Source organism: Microplitis demolitor, chromosome 3 (assembly GCF_026212275.2).
Source record: "Microplitis demolitor isolate Queensland-Clemson2020A chromosome 3, iyMicDemo2.1a, whole genome shotgun sequence".
Taxonomy (NCBI): Eukaryota; Metazoa; Arthropoda; class Insecta; order Hymenoptera; family Braconidae; genus Microplitis; species Microplitis demolitor.
The window spans coordinates 19,439,580-19,457,325 of record NC_068547.1 but is presented as its reverse complement, the minus strand read 5'-3'; the positions used below and the strand labels follow the sequence as shown (position 1 = coordinate 19,457,325).

The 17,746-nt window shown below is 36.4% G+C and overlaps 1 protein-coding gene across 5 annotated transcripts in view; it reads right to left on the bottom strand.

The window, feature by feature from the left end:
- Nucleotides 1-17,746, bottom strand: part of LOC103574564 (homeobox protein 5) — a 163,667-nt gene that overhangs the window by 52,322 nt on the left and 93,599 nt on the right. For all 5 annotated transcript variants that reach the window (XM_008554036.2, XM_053737858.1, XM_053737855.1 and 2 more), the window contains one exon: nucleotides 3,756-3,879. In XM_008554036.2, coding sequence (XP_008552258.1) covers nucleotides 3,756-3,879 — 124 coding nt within the window. The remainder of the gene's footprint in view (nucleotides 1-3,755; nucleotides 3,880-17,746) is intronic.

The window sequence follows — 17,746 nt, the reverse complement described above, 5'->3', positions numbered from 1 at the left end:
TTATAAACCCCAAAGGCTTTTTTTTTTTATTTTCATTCCCACAAACTCCAGCAAAGTTGAGATCTTCTTCATTCTCAAATCCGATTGCTTCGTGGCAAACTTTCGACGCTTTCGTCCAAGTTGATTTCTTCCGGACTTGGTCCGCTAGATTACATCTCTTTTTCCGAAAATATCCGTAAGTCGTTTCGCCGTCGGCAATTGATGTCTTTTTCCTCCTCCACTTTCTTCTTATTCTATTTCTTTTTTCTTTTTATCCACTAGCCCATTCTTTTCTATTTTTCTCTCAAGTGAGAGACTTACAGTCAACAAAAACCCACACCAAAAATAAATCTTACTCTTCTTCTGTGGCGTCTATTATTCTCGGACAATAAACATAAAAAACACACAACTCTGTCGAACAATTTTCGTAAAGTTTTTCCAATTATATCCCACAGCTGCCCATAAACAAAATTTATTAACTTTCTCATAAACCAACAAATTATGATTATACTTTTTAAAAACAATCCATCATTTCTTTTTATCAAGTCTCCTCCCTAGTTTATATTTTAATAAATATATCTACATTAATAGATGTATATATGTATATTTTTGAACCTATAGGGCAATAAAAAGCCATGTGTCACGCAAACAATCCATAACTTTGAGCTAATGGCAATAAATAAAGCGGATGCTTAAATGAGCCGAAGCACAAGAAGAAGAAGAAGAAGAAGAATGAGCACAGGCACCAGCAGCAGAATGGTAAGCAGGAGGTGGATACGACAAGAAAGAGGAAGAGAAGGCGAAGGTGGTTGAAAATCCAAATTAAAAATACGATATCTCCATCATCGATCGACGTGATAATTATTTTAAAAATAATAATGTGCACCTGACCAATAAGCAACCGCAGAACCGGGCATGCCAATTCTTATTTTTAATTTTTTTTTCGTACACACAATGCAGATGTTACCGGATCATTTTATTAAATGTAATGTAAGATCGTTCCGGGGATAGTTACGGTGGGGTGATTGATGCTAAAGAACTTTGGTACCAGTTAACTGTCCGGCGAAACCTAAATAAAATAAAATGAAATGAAATATAAAAGGGCCCACGGGCGTGGGATGTCGAGTGCCGGATAAATGATAGAGTCGTAAGATTAACATAATAATGTATGTGATGTTTTATGTGGTGTGTAAAGTGGAATAAAGATTGTTGATCGCGTGTATATAGGTATTGTACAAACAAACGTATGTATAAAGTGGGTTGAGCCACCCGGGACGTTTCAATCGGTCGGCTCACTTAACTTTTAAATTTCATTATATATTATTCGTTTAAATTTCTTGTTTTGTTTGCTCTCTCAGTTTGTTCTCTTTATTATATATTTTATAAATGACTGTGCCGGAGCAGAGATCCCCTTATCCGTTTCTCGCTCTTTCCATGCCCTCGTCGTTGATTTTCCCGGTCTGTCGAGCATCTTGTTTTCATTGTCCGTAACCGCTGCCAGTCGAGAGGATAGAATGGACAGTATGAGAGAATAAGAGAAAACCCAACCAACAGTTGAGGTACCACGTAGCTTTGCATTGCAGATTTGTGAGATTTAATCGGTGAGATGCGGTGGTGGAAAAGGCTGAAGGGATTTTATGTATATACGAATATATTTTCAGAGAAAAGTCTAGTGCTATAGAGCATGAGGAGGATGAGGTGGACAAGGGTGGAAAGCATCAAGCGGCAAAATATTCACTCACAGCTACTCGTTTTACGAGTCAAGACACTTGTAACCAACCGAGCCTTTCTCACATCCGTGTACGCAGACATTCAAACACACAATCCACCGGAATTTGTCCGCGAAAACGTGACCACTTGTATTTACGAGCCCAGAAACTAGATACCAAATCAGAGTTCCGTTTATGTATCTCTATATATTTACTTTAATATTGTTATTTAGCTCCCGCTTGAGAATTTCTACAGGACTATTGTACAACTGAGCAAGCTCTGGAAGTCACGTTATGATAATGCGGATAACGCTGATGGTCGTTATACTGTTAAGCTAAGTAAGAGTTATTGTTTTGTTGCAAGTCGATTGTAGCCCACCGTTTTACGATGTCTTAATTGTTACCCTCTGACCGGATGTTTATTTTCGACAATAAATATTTTCAGGCATTAAAAAAGTATCTCTATTTGCGTCATGACAGGCAAAAAAATAATTAATGTACTTGGCTTATTTATTTGCTCAGAAATATTTTTGGCAAGCATTAGTGCTCAGCATTAATTAAAATATTATTGTGAGACATTTTTATGACGCGGCGATGCATTTGTCATGTGTAAGAAAAAATATATTTTCTTTTATATAGAATTATATCGGTAGCCCTACGTTATGATAATGTAATGACGGTACGGTGTAGGTCGTTAAGAATAATCACAGTGTTGCCAATTATAAAGCTTTACGGCGGTTTAATTGGTGCTCCCTGACCGCGCCGGACGTTATTCTCTTCATCTCGGTATTTTGTATGTACTTGTATATATCTACTGGTATAAAATGTTACAGTGCCGCGCACATGACAATAATTCATTTGGGATGAAAAAAAATTTATGTATTCTTTTTCTCCAACGACCAGACAAGAGTGTGTGTGCGAGTGTGTGGATAGAGAGCAGGTGCACAGACAATTATACGCTCTCTCAACGTCGTCGTCGCCGTCGTTGTCGTCTACGTGGTGCATAAATGAATTTTTTCTTTCTTTCATTCTGTCTTTTTATCATTTCTGGGTTCACGTTTTTTTTTTACAACTCGCTCGCTTATTCGCGAATTATTTTTTTTTTTTTTTCATACTCATCTCCATTTGAGAACGATTTGGTGATTCAAACCAGAGAGAATGATACGACTACGGAAATTTTAAAGATACCTCACGTTCCCATTTCACATTCATTTAATTCTCGAATCCCCAAGTGAATTCCCAGGTATCTCCTCCTCCATCTAGTTGGCTTTCTCTAATTCAGTGTAATTTTCTCGATGGGATAAAATAAAGAAAAGAGAAAGACAAATTAGCAGGAAGAATGAACAAAAAAAAAATAAATATTCTAAAGAAGGAAAAAAAGTATAATTTAATAGCTCTGTGAATAACCAGAGTTCACACATGTCACGATCATATTGAAATAGTTCCACATATATCCATGGAGATTTCTCTCGATTATAAAGCAGAAGGATGAGGAGCTCGAGAGAGTCGATAGCATACTGCTGATTTGCCGGATTTGTCATTTGATGCATGTAAAACCACGCTCGGTCAGCCTCGCTCTGCGGCTTAACGCTACAAATCGATTATTATCGCTATGCAGCTCCGTAATTCGCGTTCTGGTTATAAATATATATATGTATATTTGTGTCATTGTGTATTGTACCGAATATTGTAAATGTGATACATATTGTGTAAAGTCAACTACTGCTGGCATCGTAATGCATGTCAGGCTTATCACAACATGACAGTAATTGTGCATTGAATCCTTATTATTGAAATACCTCACTGTGTACCTTATACATATGTTATATATTTATTTGAATATATGACTAGTACAAAACTAAGGCACATTCTAGGGTTGTCAATTTTGCAATGTTGGGTTGATGGTTTATGTCACTATTACGTTTTTAGATTGACGTAATGTAAGTTGAGATCAAAGTGTTTTTTTTTTTTTTTTTTATATTTATAAAGTAAATCATTAACCAACATTTTTATTATGAGAAGAATGGATGTCAGCTATAGTGGTAAATATAATGATGAGTGACTTACCTTGGGATCGAAATTGAAGACTTGTTCTGGTCTAAGCGGGCACTCGAGACCGCACTTACAAGTGCCCGCAGTTGTCAGGTACTCCTTGAGCTGATCGAGTGAGCCCAGCGCGGTGCTGCTTGGACTAAAACAAACAAAGGAAGGCAAAGTTTAGTTACTCGGAAGTATATTATGTGTATTATGTATGTATCTATACATTAGTGAGCGAAAGAGAGTAGAGTATAGGGGAAAGGAGAGTAAAGTTACCGGCATTAGAGCAGTTATAATACGATGGGGGATTTCACGACGTTAAATCGAGTCAAGACAAGTCAGGAGTCCCGGTAGTAGTCTCTGAGCAGAGTTTATTAACCAAAGATACGGTGGTCTTGTCCCAGCTGCCAGAATAAAGGGAAGAGGGTTTTAGATCCTGTCTGGGATCATTTGCGGGTGGAGTTTGTGGGGTAAAGTCGAGCTACCTACGATCGCGGGACAAGGAGATCGAATAAGGATAGAGACCAAGAGAAGGAGTGAATTTTACCCGCATATTGATTACCCGTGAGAGATGCCGTCGTTGAGACAGAGACTTTGTTTCAAGGTACTTTACAGTTGCCTCCTAAACTAATAACCCGGGGCATTTCATCCTTCAGCATCGCACAGCCTGATTTTACCTCCACTTTCTAATTTCCTCTCGTAGTAGTAAGGCAACCCCAAGCCGAGCCGAATGTATATCGACTCACTGCTGTAACAGGGGGATGATTCCGAGCCAGCGTTAATTATCGGACGCGATGATAAACCGTCAAATTCGTTGGCTACCTACCATTATGGTAGTTGTAGTAATAATAATGCTAGTAGTAAAGTTCTATTGGTCTCTGTTCTCTCTTCAGGCACTGCAGCGTCCGCCGCGCTCGTACTACTACTACTCTTATTCGTTTGTTAACTTGGGAGCCAATTATCTCGGACCAGCTCGATTCAACCATTATTTGGTCTTGCTTCTCTCATTCGTAAAAATAAAACGACGACACAAATCCCGAAGAAGAATATCGAGTCAATTATCGGAGACCTACTATACCACCACTGCTATCACCACCAATACTTTTACTACTACTACTGCTAAAGCTCATTCTCACTTACTAGCAAACTCTTTAATGTTTTCCTTTTTCCATCCTCTCTTGCACAATTTACCCTGTACTATTTGGTAATGACACATGATCTCTCATCCATTTTAACACACGTTTTTATATACTCCTTCTCTCCAACTGTCCATGTATATTTGGCGTGTATATCGTTGGACGAGAAAAATTGCCCGGGCAACTGGTAATTCTCATCTCTGGATTTTTATTTCACGTTTTTAACAGCCAAAAATAAATAAAGAGGTAGAAAAAAGAAAAAAAAAATGGACAAGTCCAAAAGGCCATTTCTGCTTCACTCGCCTCGCGTAGTGCGGCCAGTCCATTTTATTCTGACGAGCGATTCAGAGCGATGAGTGAGAGGGTGAGTGAGGAGAGTTGAGGCAGCAGCAGTGAAGGGTGAGAAGCGATGTCGACTCGCCCCATTTCCGCCACACCAGCAACGCTCGCTTTTCCGAATCCGCATATACAGCTGTGATTCCATAAATAACGCTGTGCACGAGCTATACTCTCTCCTTCTCTCTATATTTATCTCTTTCTCTCTTGAATTAGATAGAGTGAATAAGAGCAAGAAAGAGAGGATGGGTTGTATAGAGTAGATAGTTGGTTAGAGCGATGAATTATATTTAGGAAGGGCGTTCCTAAGCTGCTTGTCCCATCCCAGCACAAAAGTAAAGTACTCGTGTAGCTAGCACATAAATGACATAGACATGCTAGCTGAAACAGCACGACTACCATCAACAGACACAACCGATGTAAACCCTTTTTTGGTTCCAGTCTCTCTCATTTTCCGCGACTTTTCAAACGCTATAAAGCTTATTCACCACTTGCTTTCTCTTGATATTTTATTTCTTCAGAGTCTACTGTCACACTGATTCCACACAACTCTGTAAGTTCTTTTGCCCTTGCCATCTCCATCGCCGTGTCTCACTCCACAACGACACGACTCATCTCTTTGCTCTCGCGGAATTATGTAATCATCCTTGTCCCAGACTGCTCCGGGTCGTTTCCCTCGTCTGGGGGCCATTCTTCTTCACTCAGTCGTCCGTCTACGACGTGCAGTATATAAAACGCCTCCAAGATTTTCACCCTAACCGGCCTTCATTAATCCAGCAGGGTGCCAGCCAACCAACCACTGCCTAACAATTAAATTATGCAACTCAAAGGCACCACCAAGAAGTAGTCTTGTGACTTTTAATCAACCTCAAAGTGTCCATTGTCGTGAGTTTAATTTCATCGTATAATTTATCATATATTTTTTCTTTATTAAATTCATTTTCTCTCAAACTCTTTAGCTTTGATATTTAAACCAAAAATCTTATAAATGTATAATTTTATTTTAATTCAATTATTTTTTCTTTTTCTATTTTTACTATTTTTTAATCCAACTCAACATTAATTAATCGAGCTTTAATGCCATCACGTTAGAGATAAAACATCGCTGTCAATTATCTCGCCTACTTGCTCGCCAGCTCGCACAGCTATCGCGCGCCGACATTATCGATCGTGTCTATCGATCGGTACACGCAGCGAGCAGACATGCATCACGAGCTAGTGTATATGAGCAAAAAAAGTGAGCGAGCGAGAAAGATAAAATAACTTACAGCCCAGCCATTTATCCTCCTCGCGACCACCCAATAACATTACATTATGCGATGTTCACCAGATATTAAATCTGTCAGCGCTCGAGATTATTCTCTGTACTATCGATACGTGAGGATTAGAAAGTATGTACACTAGGAAACTTACTCATATATTTCTAGGTCCATATAAATATATACATGTTTAAGATATACTGGTACATGTACAAAGAAACAAGGCACGTTCCAAGTGTTTCTGATATATCGAATTAGATTGAACGCTCGATTTAATGTAATGTAGCAGCTGTGTGTGTGCGGCTAAAAACGCTAGTTGCATACATACACTACACACGAGATACAGACAAGCTTGCATTTGTCGAGTACGGGTCCCAACTAATGTTAAGTTCTCACAAACTTTATTCTATTCTATATATATGTATATATATATATATATATATATATATATATATATATATATATTTACACATATAAAGTTTTCTACTAAAATACTTAAACCACAAGCAGTCGATCGACAGTATATAAATATACGTTTTCGAGTCGGGGAATGCCGACGTCGCGCGATCTATAGTTATCTGTTGTCCATAGTTATTCGCGTGCGCCTTTAGACAGTTTGTTTTTTTTTTTAGTTTTTATTTCAATTGCATGTGATATGTTATCTCGGAAATTATACATTGTTAGTATTGAAATAGATACAGCGTTTAGAAAGACACTGTGTAAATACTGATAAAAGTAATATTTCAATTTTTTTAAACCTCCCCACGATAAATAAATGTTTAATGTTGCAATTAAAAAGCTATATGATAACAAACGTCACAAATAAACCTTTAATAAGTATTTTAAATATTTAAAAATTAATTATTCAACAATCGCGATACACAGTTTTAGTTAATAGAAAAAAAGTGTATTATAAATTTCAATTTTAATCTCACGGCAATCATAAATTTCAGTTTTTCTTTTATCAGATGACATTGTTGATTTTAATTACCGGCTTTTTATTACTAAAAATTTAAAATAAAACGGTAGTTATTAGATCATTATTGATAATAAATAATTGTCATATTTTTGGTTTGGCTAATTGCAAGGTTCTGAAAATGGTGACAATGAGAAGATGACGAGGGAGAAAATCGAGTCGTTAAATTACCGAAATTGCAACCAGGCTGTTGGCATTGCCCACAATATAATGTAGATATGCTATTCAAGTACTTGAATACACTGAGACAGGACGAAAATGCCAATTGAAATTGTCCCACATACAACTTGCTATCCAATGAATTCCGATGATAAATATTACTGCGCACAATAATTACCAATCGAAGATAAATTTATGACAGTAATAATTTGCACCGTTATGTTATAAACGAGAAATGCCATGTAAGTGTATATTCATTGAAGTGTATGTATGCATATATATGTGTTCATGTGTGTATATATATTGCGCAGTTGTGACAGTATGTTAGCGTATGACATCAACGACGACTACGACGGTATACAGGACGATAAATGCCAATCGAGCGTAAAACGCGATGAATCGAGACGGTTTGAGCGTGAATTCGAAAATGTCGATCTATAAATTAAACCGATGAATCGCTTTTGCCGATCCGCCGACATGTCAACCAACATTTACCATTTATCTTATTTATTTTTACCGATTCCTTTTAATTTATTTAGTACACTATAAATGTATGTATATTTATAGATTGATAAATTACATCAAATAAGCGTATCAGAAAATCGATTTGTATGCAGATAAATGATTGATTTATTTTTTTTAAATTTACAAATCGTTTTAAATTAATAGTTCGCCGTAATTATACTAAACAAGATGTGATTTCTTGTTCAGCGGAAATGATTTGTCAACTTCAATCATTAAGACTAGAATCATTTAAACTGAATACTTGAAGCTATCACCGACAACTGGAAACTCATTCACCAGCAATCTTAATATAATTTACATTCATAATATTTATATATATATATATATATATATATATATATATATATATATATATATATTTGTAGAAGTGTCAGTAATTAGCAGGCGTCGAGAGCAAAGTTATAGCGATAATTATTATGAGATTAGAAAGTGTCTTGGCGTCTTCTTCGTCTTCTTCTTCTTGAGTTTAATAGCCGGATTAAAAGTGTTATGTATATTAAAGATATGCATATATCTAAGAGTTGAGAAATAAGGATACATATTAAAATATCTTGCAAAACGACAAGTTGTACTACTGAGAGTGAAGGCAAGGAATAAGGAGAGTAGTATGCAAGTCTCATGGCTGACTATTCGCACTTCCACAAATGGATAACACTATCGCTTTTATGTTCTCCCGGCACAGATAAGCTTATGTGAGACTCTGCCGTTAAACTTGCTCGACATATACATACATTTATTCATCTACATCTACATACATACAAGCATAAACATATGCACATACATATATATCTCGTGCTCGATTTTAGGTTATGCAAAGTACCTTATTCGTACGTCGTTTCGATAAGACAAGATACAATTTGAATCACCGTTGTAGAGTTAGTTAATACGATATTAATGCATGTCAGAAGCGCGTTTATCATCGAGTTAAATTCGTAAATGTGTTTATCATTGGGTTTTAATTTTAAAATTACACACCTCATATAAATTCCGGCTATCATACAACATATACAGGAGATTATGCACTACAGATACCGACAGAGTTAACGAGTGAATTATAGATCTATCAGCAAAAGCAACCAAACAAAACAACAACAACAACAACAAAAACAACAACAACGGAAACCCTGGACTCAAGAGTTATTTGTACTTAAACGATAAGAAAAATCAGGGAAACCGGTTCTCACGCCGTCAAATATACAAAAGTCTCTCACGAAATCTAAGAACGTTAATAATGACGATTTTCGATTCCCTATTTTTTTTTTTTTTATTGGTTGGATAATTTAAACTCTGTTGTTCTTCAACACATGTCTGTACTGTACACACATAACGAGAAGCTAAAAGTGAAAAGAATAAAGATTGGGAAGATGAAGGAGAAGATGGATATCGTAGAGAGAAGAAGGATCAACGTGAAGGTTAGCAACGAGCAGCAAGTCGGCACGAGTATGCGTTTCATCAATAATCAAAGTGAAACGGTCACGCGAGAGCCAATCGGCCAGACCACAAATTACTATCCAACACGATTCGGGGCTGCGCCACTACACAGTAGATTGTACAATACTGGCAGCATAACAGTGTGTATCGAACTTCACGGCGTGCACGAATGACCGCTGTTCTACAATATATGATGCTATGTACATCACTTGTCCGCCGTCTATCTCTACTTTGCCTGTTATCCGGTTCGGCTATCGGGCTCTCGGCTCGGAACCTCTATTTCCTGGTGCCGATGAGCGATGTGTGAGGGGCCAGGGGGCTTTCAGTGAACATGACCAACACCGGCAGCCGATTCAACGACTCAATGGATGCGCAACCTGGAACAAGAGCAACCACACCGTACCGTCCGTACCACTCCACATATCCCGCCACACAATAGACACGTCGTTATTCAAAATAACACCCGAAACGTCAAAATGTCCGGGGCTAAACTGCCAACAAATACAAACTCACTGTTATTTAATTCAATTAATTCATTACCATTCAGATATTTATTATCATATTATTTTAATATTTTTCACTCTGAGCGGAAATTTTTAGGTTGCCAAAAGGAGTTTTAGTCTGATTGAAATTGAGCTAATGAAAAAGACGGAGAAAAAAAATTCAATCAACCATCGGTGATTGAGTCTCTCACGAAATCCCTGACGGCTGTATTAGCGTTTGTTCGTATAAATGTGAGAGTGGAGTTGAATCGATAATGGAAGGTATTATTTGACATCACAGAGGCTTCGAGTGAGTAAAACGCGCGTCGGGCATGGTCCTTTTGTTTTTGGAAACAATAGAATACACGTCCGAAAGCCTACAAATGAGCGTCGTTTACGGGATATGTATCAGAGAGTAGAAGAGGAGAGATGGGAGAAGATCAGACCAAAGAAGAAGTCGGTATGCTGATGCTGTTAATGGTGAATCGTACGAAGTTAATTCCACATAAGTACGATCATAGCTTTTGACGAGTTTTCCTTCCCCAACACGTCTTGTCTTCCTCTTTCGTTCCCCTGTTATTACTGATCCAGTGTTTTGTTACAAACGAACAAAGGCGTGATTACGGGTAATTATTGTCAGTGTTAAGAGTATGCTTTACTTTTTATGTTTTTCAGGATGAAATGTGTCTGGAGGGAACAAAAATAGTTACCTTGTTAATGAGAACATATGGTAACCCTTTATGCTGTTAGCTAATAAAAATTTTCATTTTATTTCATTCGTCATGTCGTTTTTCGTCATATGTATACATGTATAAAATATATCGATTTAAAAGTTAGTCTGATCGCCAAATGACATCGAGCAATCGTCTATCAAATAACAGTGGAGCTTTTATCGGTATTTACTGTCTGTATCATGCTTTTTATAAAATCCATTATTCATAGTCGTAAATTTACAAATGGTGGTATTTTACATTTGAAATGGTTCAATTTATATACATGTATATATATTTTTTTTGTTTCAAATATGCACTGCTATCAACTCTGCTGATTGTTTCGTAACTATTGATCTTTTGTTTTAAATTTATGCTAATTTACCACACAGAAAATTTAATATACTCGTGTCGAGTTTGCAAAAAATAGATATTGGCAAGTTTATATTTAGATGATTGAAATTTTGATAAAAATAAATTGGAACTTGAAAGCGATTCAATTTTTATTTTACTACAATTCCGATTCGAGAATGTACGTTTGCTCGAAAGTTCAATAAATTTATAGTTAAATAAAGTAATATCATAAATATTATAAACTTTCACAATGCATTACATCTCAGATTGTTAAATTCTATATATATATATATATATATATATATATATATATATATATATATATATATATATATATATATATACTTAAAGTTTGAAATTGTCAATTGATGGGTGCAAGTAGCTCGTTAAGAATGAGTGAAAAAGCATTTATCTCAAGGTAAAAACCGACGATTTCTGAAAGGGTCATAAAGTTAATGGAAGGATTGCGTCCCAGTTCTCCCAATATATCCGAGACGACCAACAATACAACAGAAACAACGACAACAAAAACTACAGCAACACAAATGGATTTCGAACGCCTGGTAAGAATAAAGGGAAAAAAAAAAAAAAAACAATGATACCCGCAAAAACAAGCAAACAAACAAAACTATAAATTTAAACACATTGAAAAATAAAGTAGATTCTGAAAAGTGACTGTTGCAACGCATTAATGGATTACGACACTTATGTACACGATTACGTGTAATTTCTCGGTCAATGGGATGTGAAATACAATAAAATTTAAACAGAAACCCGAGAAAGAACGAACGGTAAATATATTCAGCTTTCTGGTCTGCCAACAAAAAGAATTATGTTGAGAGTTAAGTGAAAGCCATTTCAATTTAAATCGATTTATCTGATCTACAAGATATACATCCTTTATATATATATAGATATGTATGTATAGATTTATTTATAAAAAATGAAATGAAATTTCCTTCTTAAAGGTACTATTACATTATCATTTTATCTAATCTATGTTGTCTTATCGGGTAAATTAGTATTCTGTCAATGGGTACATAATGTGAGAACAATATATTCTCACATGGTGATCAGCCAGCTCGTCGATGCTGATAAATTAATGAAGCGATAGTTATAATCCAACCGGTAGCTGAATCGTAAGCAGTTTAAGTAGTTAGTAAAGCCTACGGTCACAAATTATAACTGTAAAATAGACTATTGAAGAGTTGACGCACACGAGAAAACCTGTTTATACTTGATTCTCTTATCTGTATATCGGCAGTATCCGATGAAGGAGAGAGTTAAGTAGCTGTAACTATTTGACTACAATCTAGTACAAAGTGAAACATGAAAAATGTAACCGCAGTAACTTTATACGATAAAAACTCGCATCGAGTAATTTTTAATGAATAATTTTAGCTCATTCACTGCTAAATACTTAAATAAAATCTAAAGTAACCAAATGAACAGAGTGAATTGTAATTTATGATGAAATATTTTTATGTTAATCATGTATGACAAGCGCGATGATAATTATGTTTTAAATTTCTCGTCGTCGGAATATAGATGCGTTATATTTTAATTTCCAGTCAGTTTAAGCTTACGTTTGTTAGTTATATAACAAATTTATCATATCTGTTTTTATTATTATCATTATCAATATCATTATTATTCAGATTGTTCAATTTGACAATGGTGAAGGGGCTCTTGACGCTGATGAACAGATAGACCAGCAACACCAGCTGCTGAGGGAATAAGTAATGCGAACGGACAGCCGTGGAAAAAATAAATAAAAGTAAATGGTGTAGAGGCGCAAAAAGCCAACAGTGATAGTGAGATTGTGGCGACGGTGGTGGCGGCACCAGTGATGCTGGTATTCGGCACCAGGCGTGTTATGCGGGATCCATGAATATGGATCAAGACGCTCTAGATCTCATCCTAGTTCTACATTCTCAACCCGACCGGCGAATGTTTATTCAGTAACTTATATATCTACGGATAATAGAGACCTCACTGTCTACATATCTCCAAGGACATCACGGTCTAATGATCCGCAGCATCATAAATCATAAGCTACAATAATAATAATAATAATAATAATAATAATAATAATAATAATAATAATCTAATGTATTTTAATAAATTATGGACTAATAGACAATGAATTATTATTATTGAGTAAATAAAGATCTTGGGTGCGCAGGTGAGTGGTTCGACCATCGATTGACTGTCCAACTGGCCCACTGAGGGTAGAAATAACCCCATAGATGGAATGATACCGCTGAAGAGGAGGAAGTAAAGGAAGGAAGCCACTGAGAACGTGTGGTAGCCACAGAACAATGCATCGAGCGTGTCCACCACCGGCTCGACTTTGTTGTATATTCATGAATCTTTTCACCCTCTTTGCGCCACCAGCGCTGCAGAATCCTCTTTGGTTAGAGATACGGTGTTCCTTCTTTACATATTTACGAGCACAACTGTTACCTCAGAGATCCTTTATATACTTTAACCTAGTCTAGTACATACTTCTGTTGGATGTCACGGGGGGTTGCTGCACCAGCTTTGTAACATTTTCGCGTCTGCATAGCTATTAGCATTGTACTAAGTTACTTAGATTTAACATGTACACACGTACCAACTCAGAACCAAGACAAGGAGATTGTCGTGGTGCAACTCATTCGCCCGAGACTACTGCATACAATTTGCATTATAAATATATAAATCATGAATTTCACGATTCCGAGAAAACCACTTGGGTAACTGTGATAAAAGTTTTGTTTTAAGAAGTAATCCCAAGACAATCTGATTACACAACTATAGCTTCTAGTACAACTACAGCAAACAATGCCAGCATTTATTCAAGTGTACTGTGCAGTATTAGTATTACTCTTGGTTCTTGCTGCTTGTTCCTCACTCGAGATATTGTTGGTGTGTGTACTAAATTTATTTTCACCATGTCTGCAAATGTTTCATTGCTGCTACTGCTGCAGTTGCTACGATTCCCAACGTAATTTCTCAACAGCTTAAAGTGAAACATAAACGATGCGGACGTTTAATTATAGTTGAGATCGAAAACGAGGAGTTTGCTGCTATACCGTGGCGATGCTAGTCACCGTTGTCGTTTCATTTCGTTTTGTTTCATTTGTAGAACGAGATAGGGAGAATTAACAACCATCGCAAGAAGTTTATACAATACAGGGGGTATATGTACATGTATATGTATATATAATTGAGTAAGGTGGGTTTTGGATACCCGGGATAAAGTTTTTGATATAAAGTTTGACAGTTTCACACTGGGCAATATTATTCGTAGAATATCTAGGTATATATATATTTATATATCTCAACCGTGGTAAGTAGAAGAAGAGGAATTTACCGAGAGGGATGATAAAGGGAGAATGAGTTATACGGACTAAGCACACGGGGTATAATGCATATTTATGGGGTCTGGAGTCTCAACGGTAAAAGACAAATGAAACAGATTGGTTTCCGTCAAGGCTTATACACAAACGACGACGACGACGGCTACGGCTACGACTACGACGATGGGGTTATAGAGTATATATAGTCTATAGTATATGCGCAAGTCAGACTTGTGACGTTAGTGGTCGTCACTGACGAGGTGGCAGCTGCATCAGCACCAGCACAACCGGGGTCGGGGCTTCCTCGTATATAGTGTTTGTCACAGAAGGCAGGAAACGCTTGCACCCGTTAATAACCCAATTAAAATGGACAGGAAGCGCGGCTATATCCGTCTCTCTCACTAGTTGTGCTTCATATATGCATAAGTATACATCTATATATATACACCGTAATCGTGGCAAGCAGCAGCAGTGATGCTTGCACGCCGTCACTGCCTCGTAAAAGCTCATTTCACTTGACTACATTAAGCGCGTCATGTCCAGCATAATCTCCTGTCGTATAACTTTGATTGATTAAATTTAATGCCTTTTTTATTTTTTATTTTTATTTTAACTCTACCACCTCGCACATAACAAGCGTCTCTGACGAGTCATTAACGTCCCAGAGTGCTCGTAGTGGTAGTTGTTGGTGTCTTTAAATCAATAGTAATGTGCGCTTGACATTTAACTAGTCGCGGAATATATTACTATTTAATGTATATACGGTGTCATAAAGAATTCAGATGGTTGATGATGGTGTTTATCCATAAATTACGTCATTTCCGGGTGGCAAGGTCTATAGCGGGATAATAATCGGCACATTAGTTGCACTTCTGTGTTTCAAATGTGCACCTACAAATAAATAAATATATATCTATGTGTGTATATTTTTATATTTGGTGCAGAGGGTTCGTTTGGATACGAAAAAACGATAATGCACGTGATACATAAATATATACATATATATATGTATTTGAAAATAAAAAATACAAAACTAGGCGGTGGTTGACTAGCAATGCGAGTTAGAAATGTAATATAAAAGTTGCTCGGTCAAAGAGAGTGTCACGAAATGGTCACGACTCTGTTTTGATCGCGTGAGATAGGCTTTTGGTGACTGAGTCATGTGTCAAAGTATCCACGTGCTTCTATTACTATATGTATGAGTAGGGAAGGAGTAAGAGCTCGAGTAATGCTTTACTAACCACTTATTATTTTTTATTTATTTATTTTTACCAACAAGTTTAATACTCAATTTTTATTTTATATTGTTTATGAGTACAAAGACTTGATTTGTGGGACTTTAATGGTCTTTTATATAACGACCGTTTTTCATTAAACCGTGCTCTTTAAACCGCGACTAAAACAGCTCAACGTGAATATATGATGTAGAAAATCAATTTATATTATTTATTAATTGCCGGTGTCTTGTTCGACGACTTCAATTGACTATTTTCAATGTATAATACCTTTAATTATCATTTAAATATCTCGCAGGTAATTATTCACTCTGAAAGCTGCTTCGCTCAATATATTTATGGAGTGAAAATTAAATTTTATTTATGTCCTCTGTATGTATCCGAGAAAGAAAAACCAACAAAATGTAAATCAGTAGAACGCGATACGTTATCAGATAAAACAAAATGAGTTATGGTTAAGGTGCAAGCAGTGGAGTCGTGGGCTTGCTGGTGGATTAAACCGGCCGGTCATATAAGCAGTAGAGCAGTGAGTAACTCTCCCACAATTTATCGAGTGGTCGATACGTCCAAGAGTAACAAAACGTAATAAAAAATTAAAAAACAAAAAGGAAAAATGGTCTGAGTATATAAAGAGTATAGAGTTGGCTTGATTCCTCGACTGAGACATAAGACACAAGGCGTTTCCGTGTGAAGGCCAGAAGGCTTGTTAGTTACGGACATCTGACAGGACAAAGCCCAAATGTCATGGGTTCGAGTTTTTTTTCCACATTACATTAGAGAGAGGTATACAAATATATATACTTGAATTGTAAATAAAATATTTATGCATGTATATAGATTGTGAATGGATAGATAGATGGATGGATGGATGAATGTATGTCTTGGAAGCACTTGAGTTCTCAACAGCGAAGATGAACCGAATGGTGGTATGGTTGGCTGGTAGTCGGCGGCGTCGATCGGCATCCTATCGCAACGCGTACACAATTGCCCTCGAGATGTCTGCTGCCACCGACGTTGAAATGGACACTTGACAAGTCCGTGGGGACGTTAAAGTGCGGATGTTGCGAGGAGTTTTTGTATTGTCATGGAGTATCAGGTAGTGCCTAAAGGCCCTTGGAGACTTCATTAGTACGAGACTTGTCATTACATACCGATTGATCACCACAAACATCGATCCTTTATTATCATCATTATTCATATCAAATGACATTTGATACTTATTTTATTATATTTTATTCTTGTTATGAATTTATATTTATTTTTTTGCCTGTTTGTACATTTATTTAATGCCAAGTTGCCTGCCGCGGGTTTTCATATTTTATTTATGATCAAGATGGAAAAGTTTTAATAGCGGATGCTGTATAGAGTTCTTTGTTGACGGTATACATATTTGTGTGATGAATACCTAAAGAGTTAGTAGTTCCTCGTCTTGTGTTTGTGTAGGTATGTGTATGCAAGTGTGTGTTTATTTATTTATTTTCCTCATGGTGAGACACGAAGCGAAGCCACAAACTACTCGAGAATCATAAAACTTTTAGCAGCCTGGAGATTTCATCACACCCATCTACAAGAGCTAAATATAAAAATTATAATTTTAAATAAAATATGAACTGAATTTTTTTTTGCCCGTGGAATAAAAAGAGATTCATTAGAAGGAATAAAAGGGAAAATTATAGTAAATTGAGGATGAATAAAAAATAATTTCAAAATACTCAGCGAGACGCCGACACTTTTACACATTGGAATTTTATTATTGAGAAAAGAAGAAGCCGAGAAAAAACCCGACTGACTAATTCACGTAAATGACATCATACAGTTTGTTGTCAGTTTGTCATCGAGTGAAATGGACAAAAAATATAAAATTTAAATGAGCAAGAAAACGTGGCTCTGGCGCATATATTTTTGGGCATATCGACCACAGAGCTCGACTGATGAAAACATTAAACAGCTCATCGAGACTCGAGTCATCGTTAAAGCCCGCATTGGCTCATAATCCGCTGGCAAATTCAATGAGTGATCTTTTAAACATGAGACTTGCCACACTCTTTCAACCATTTAACATCAGTCTTTACTT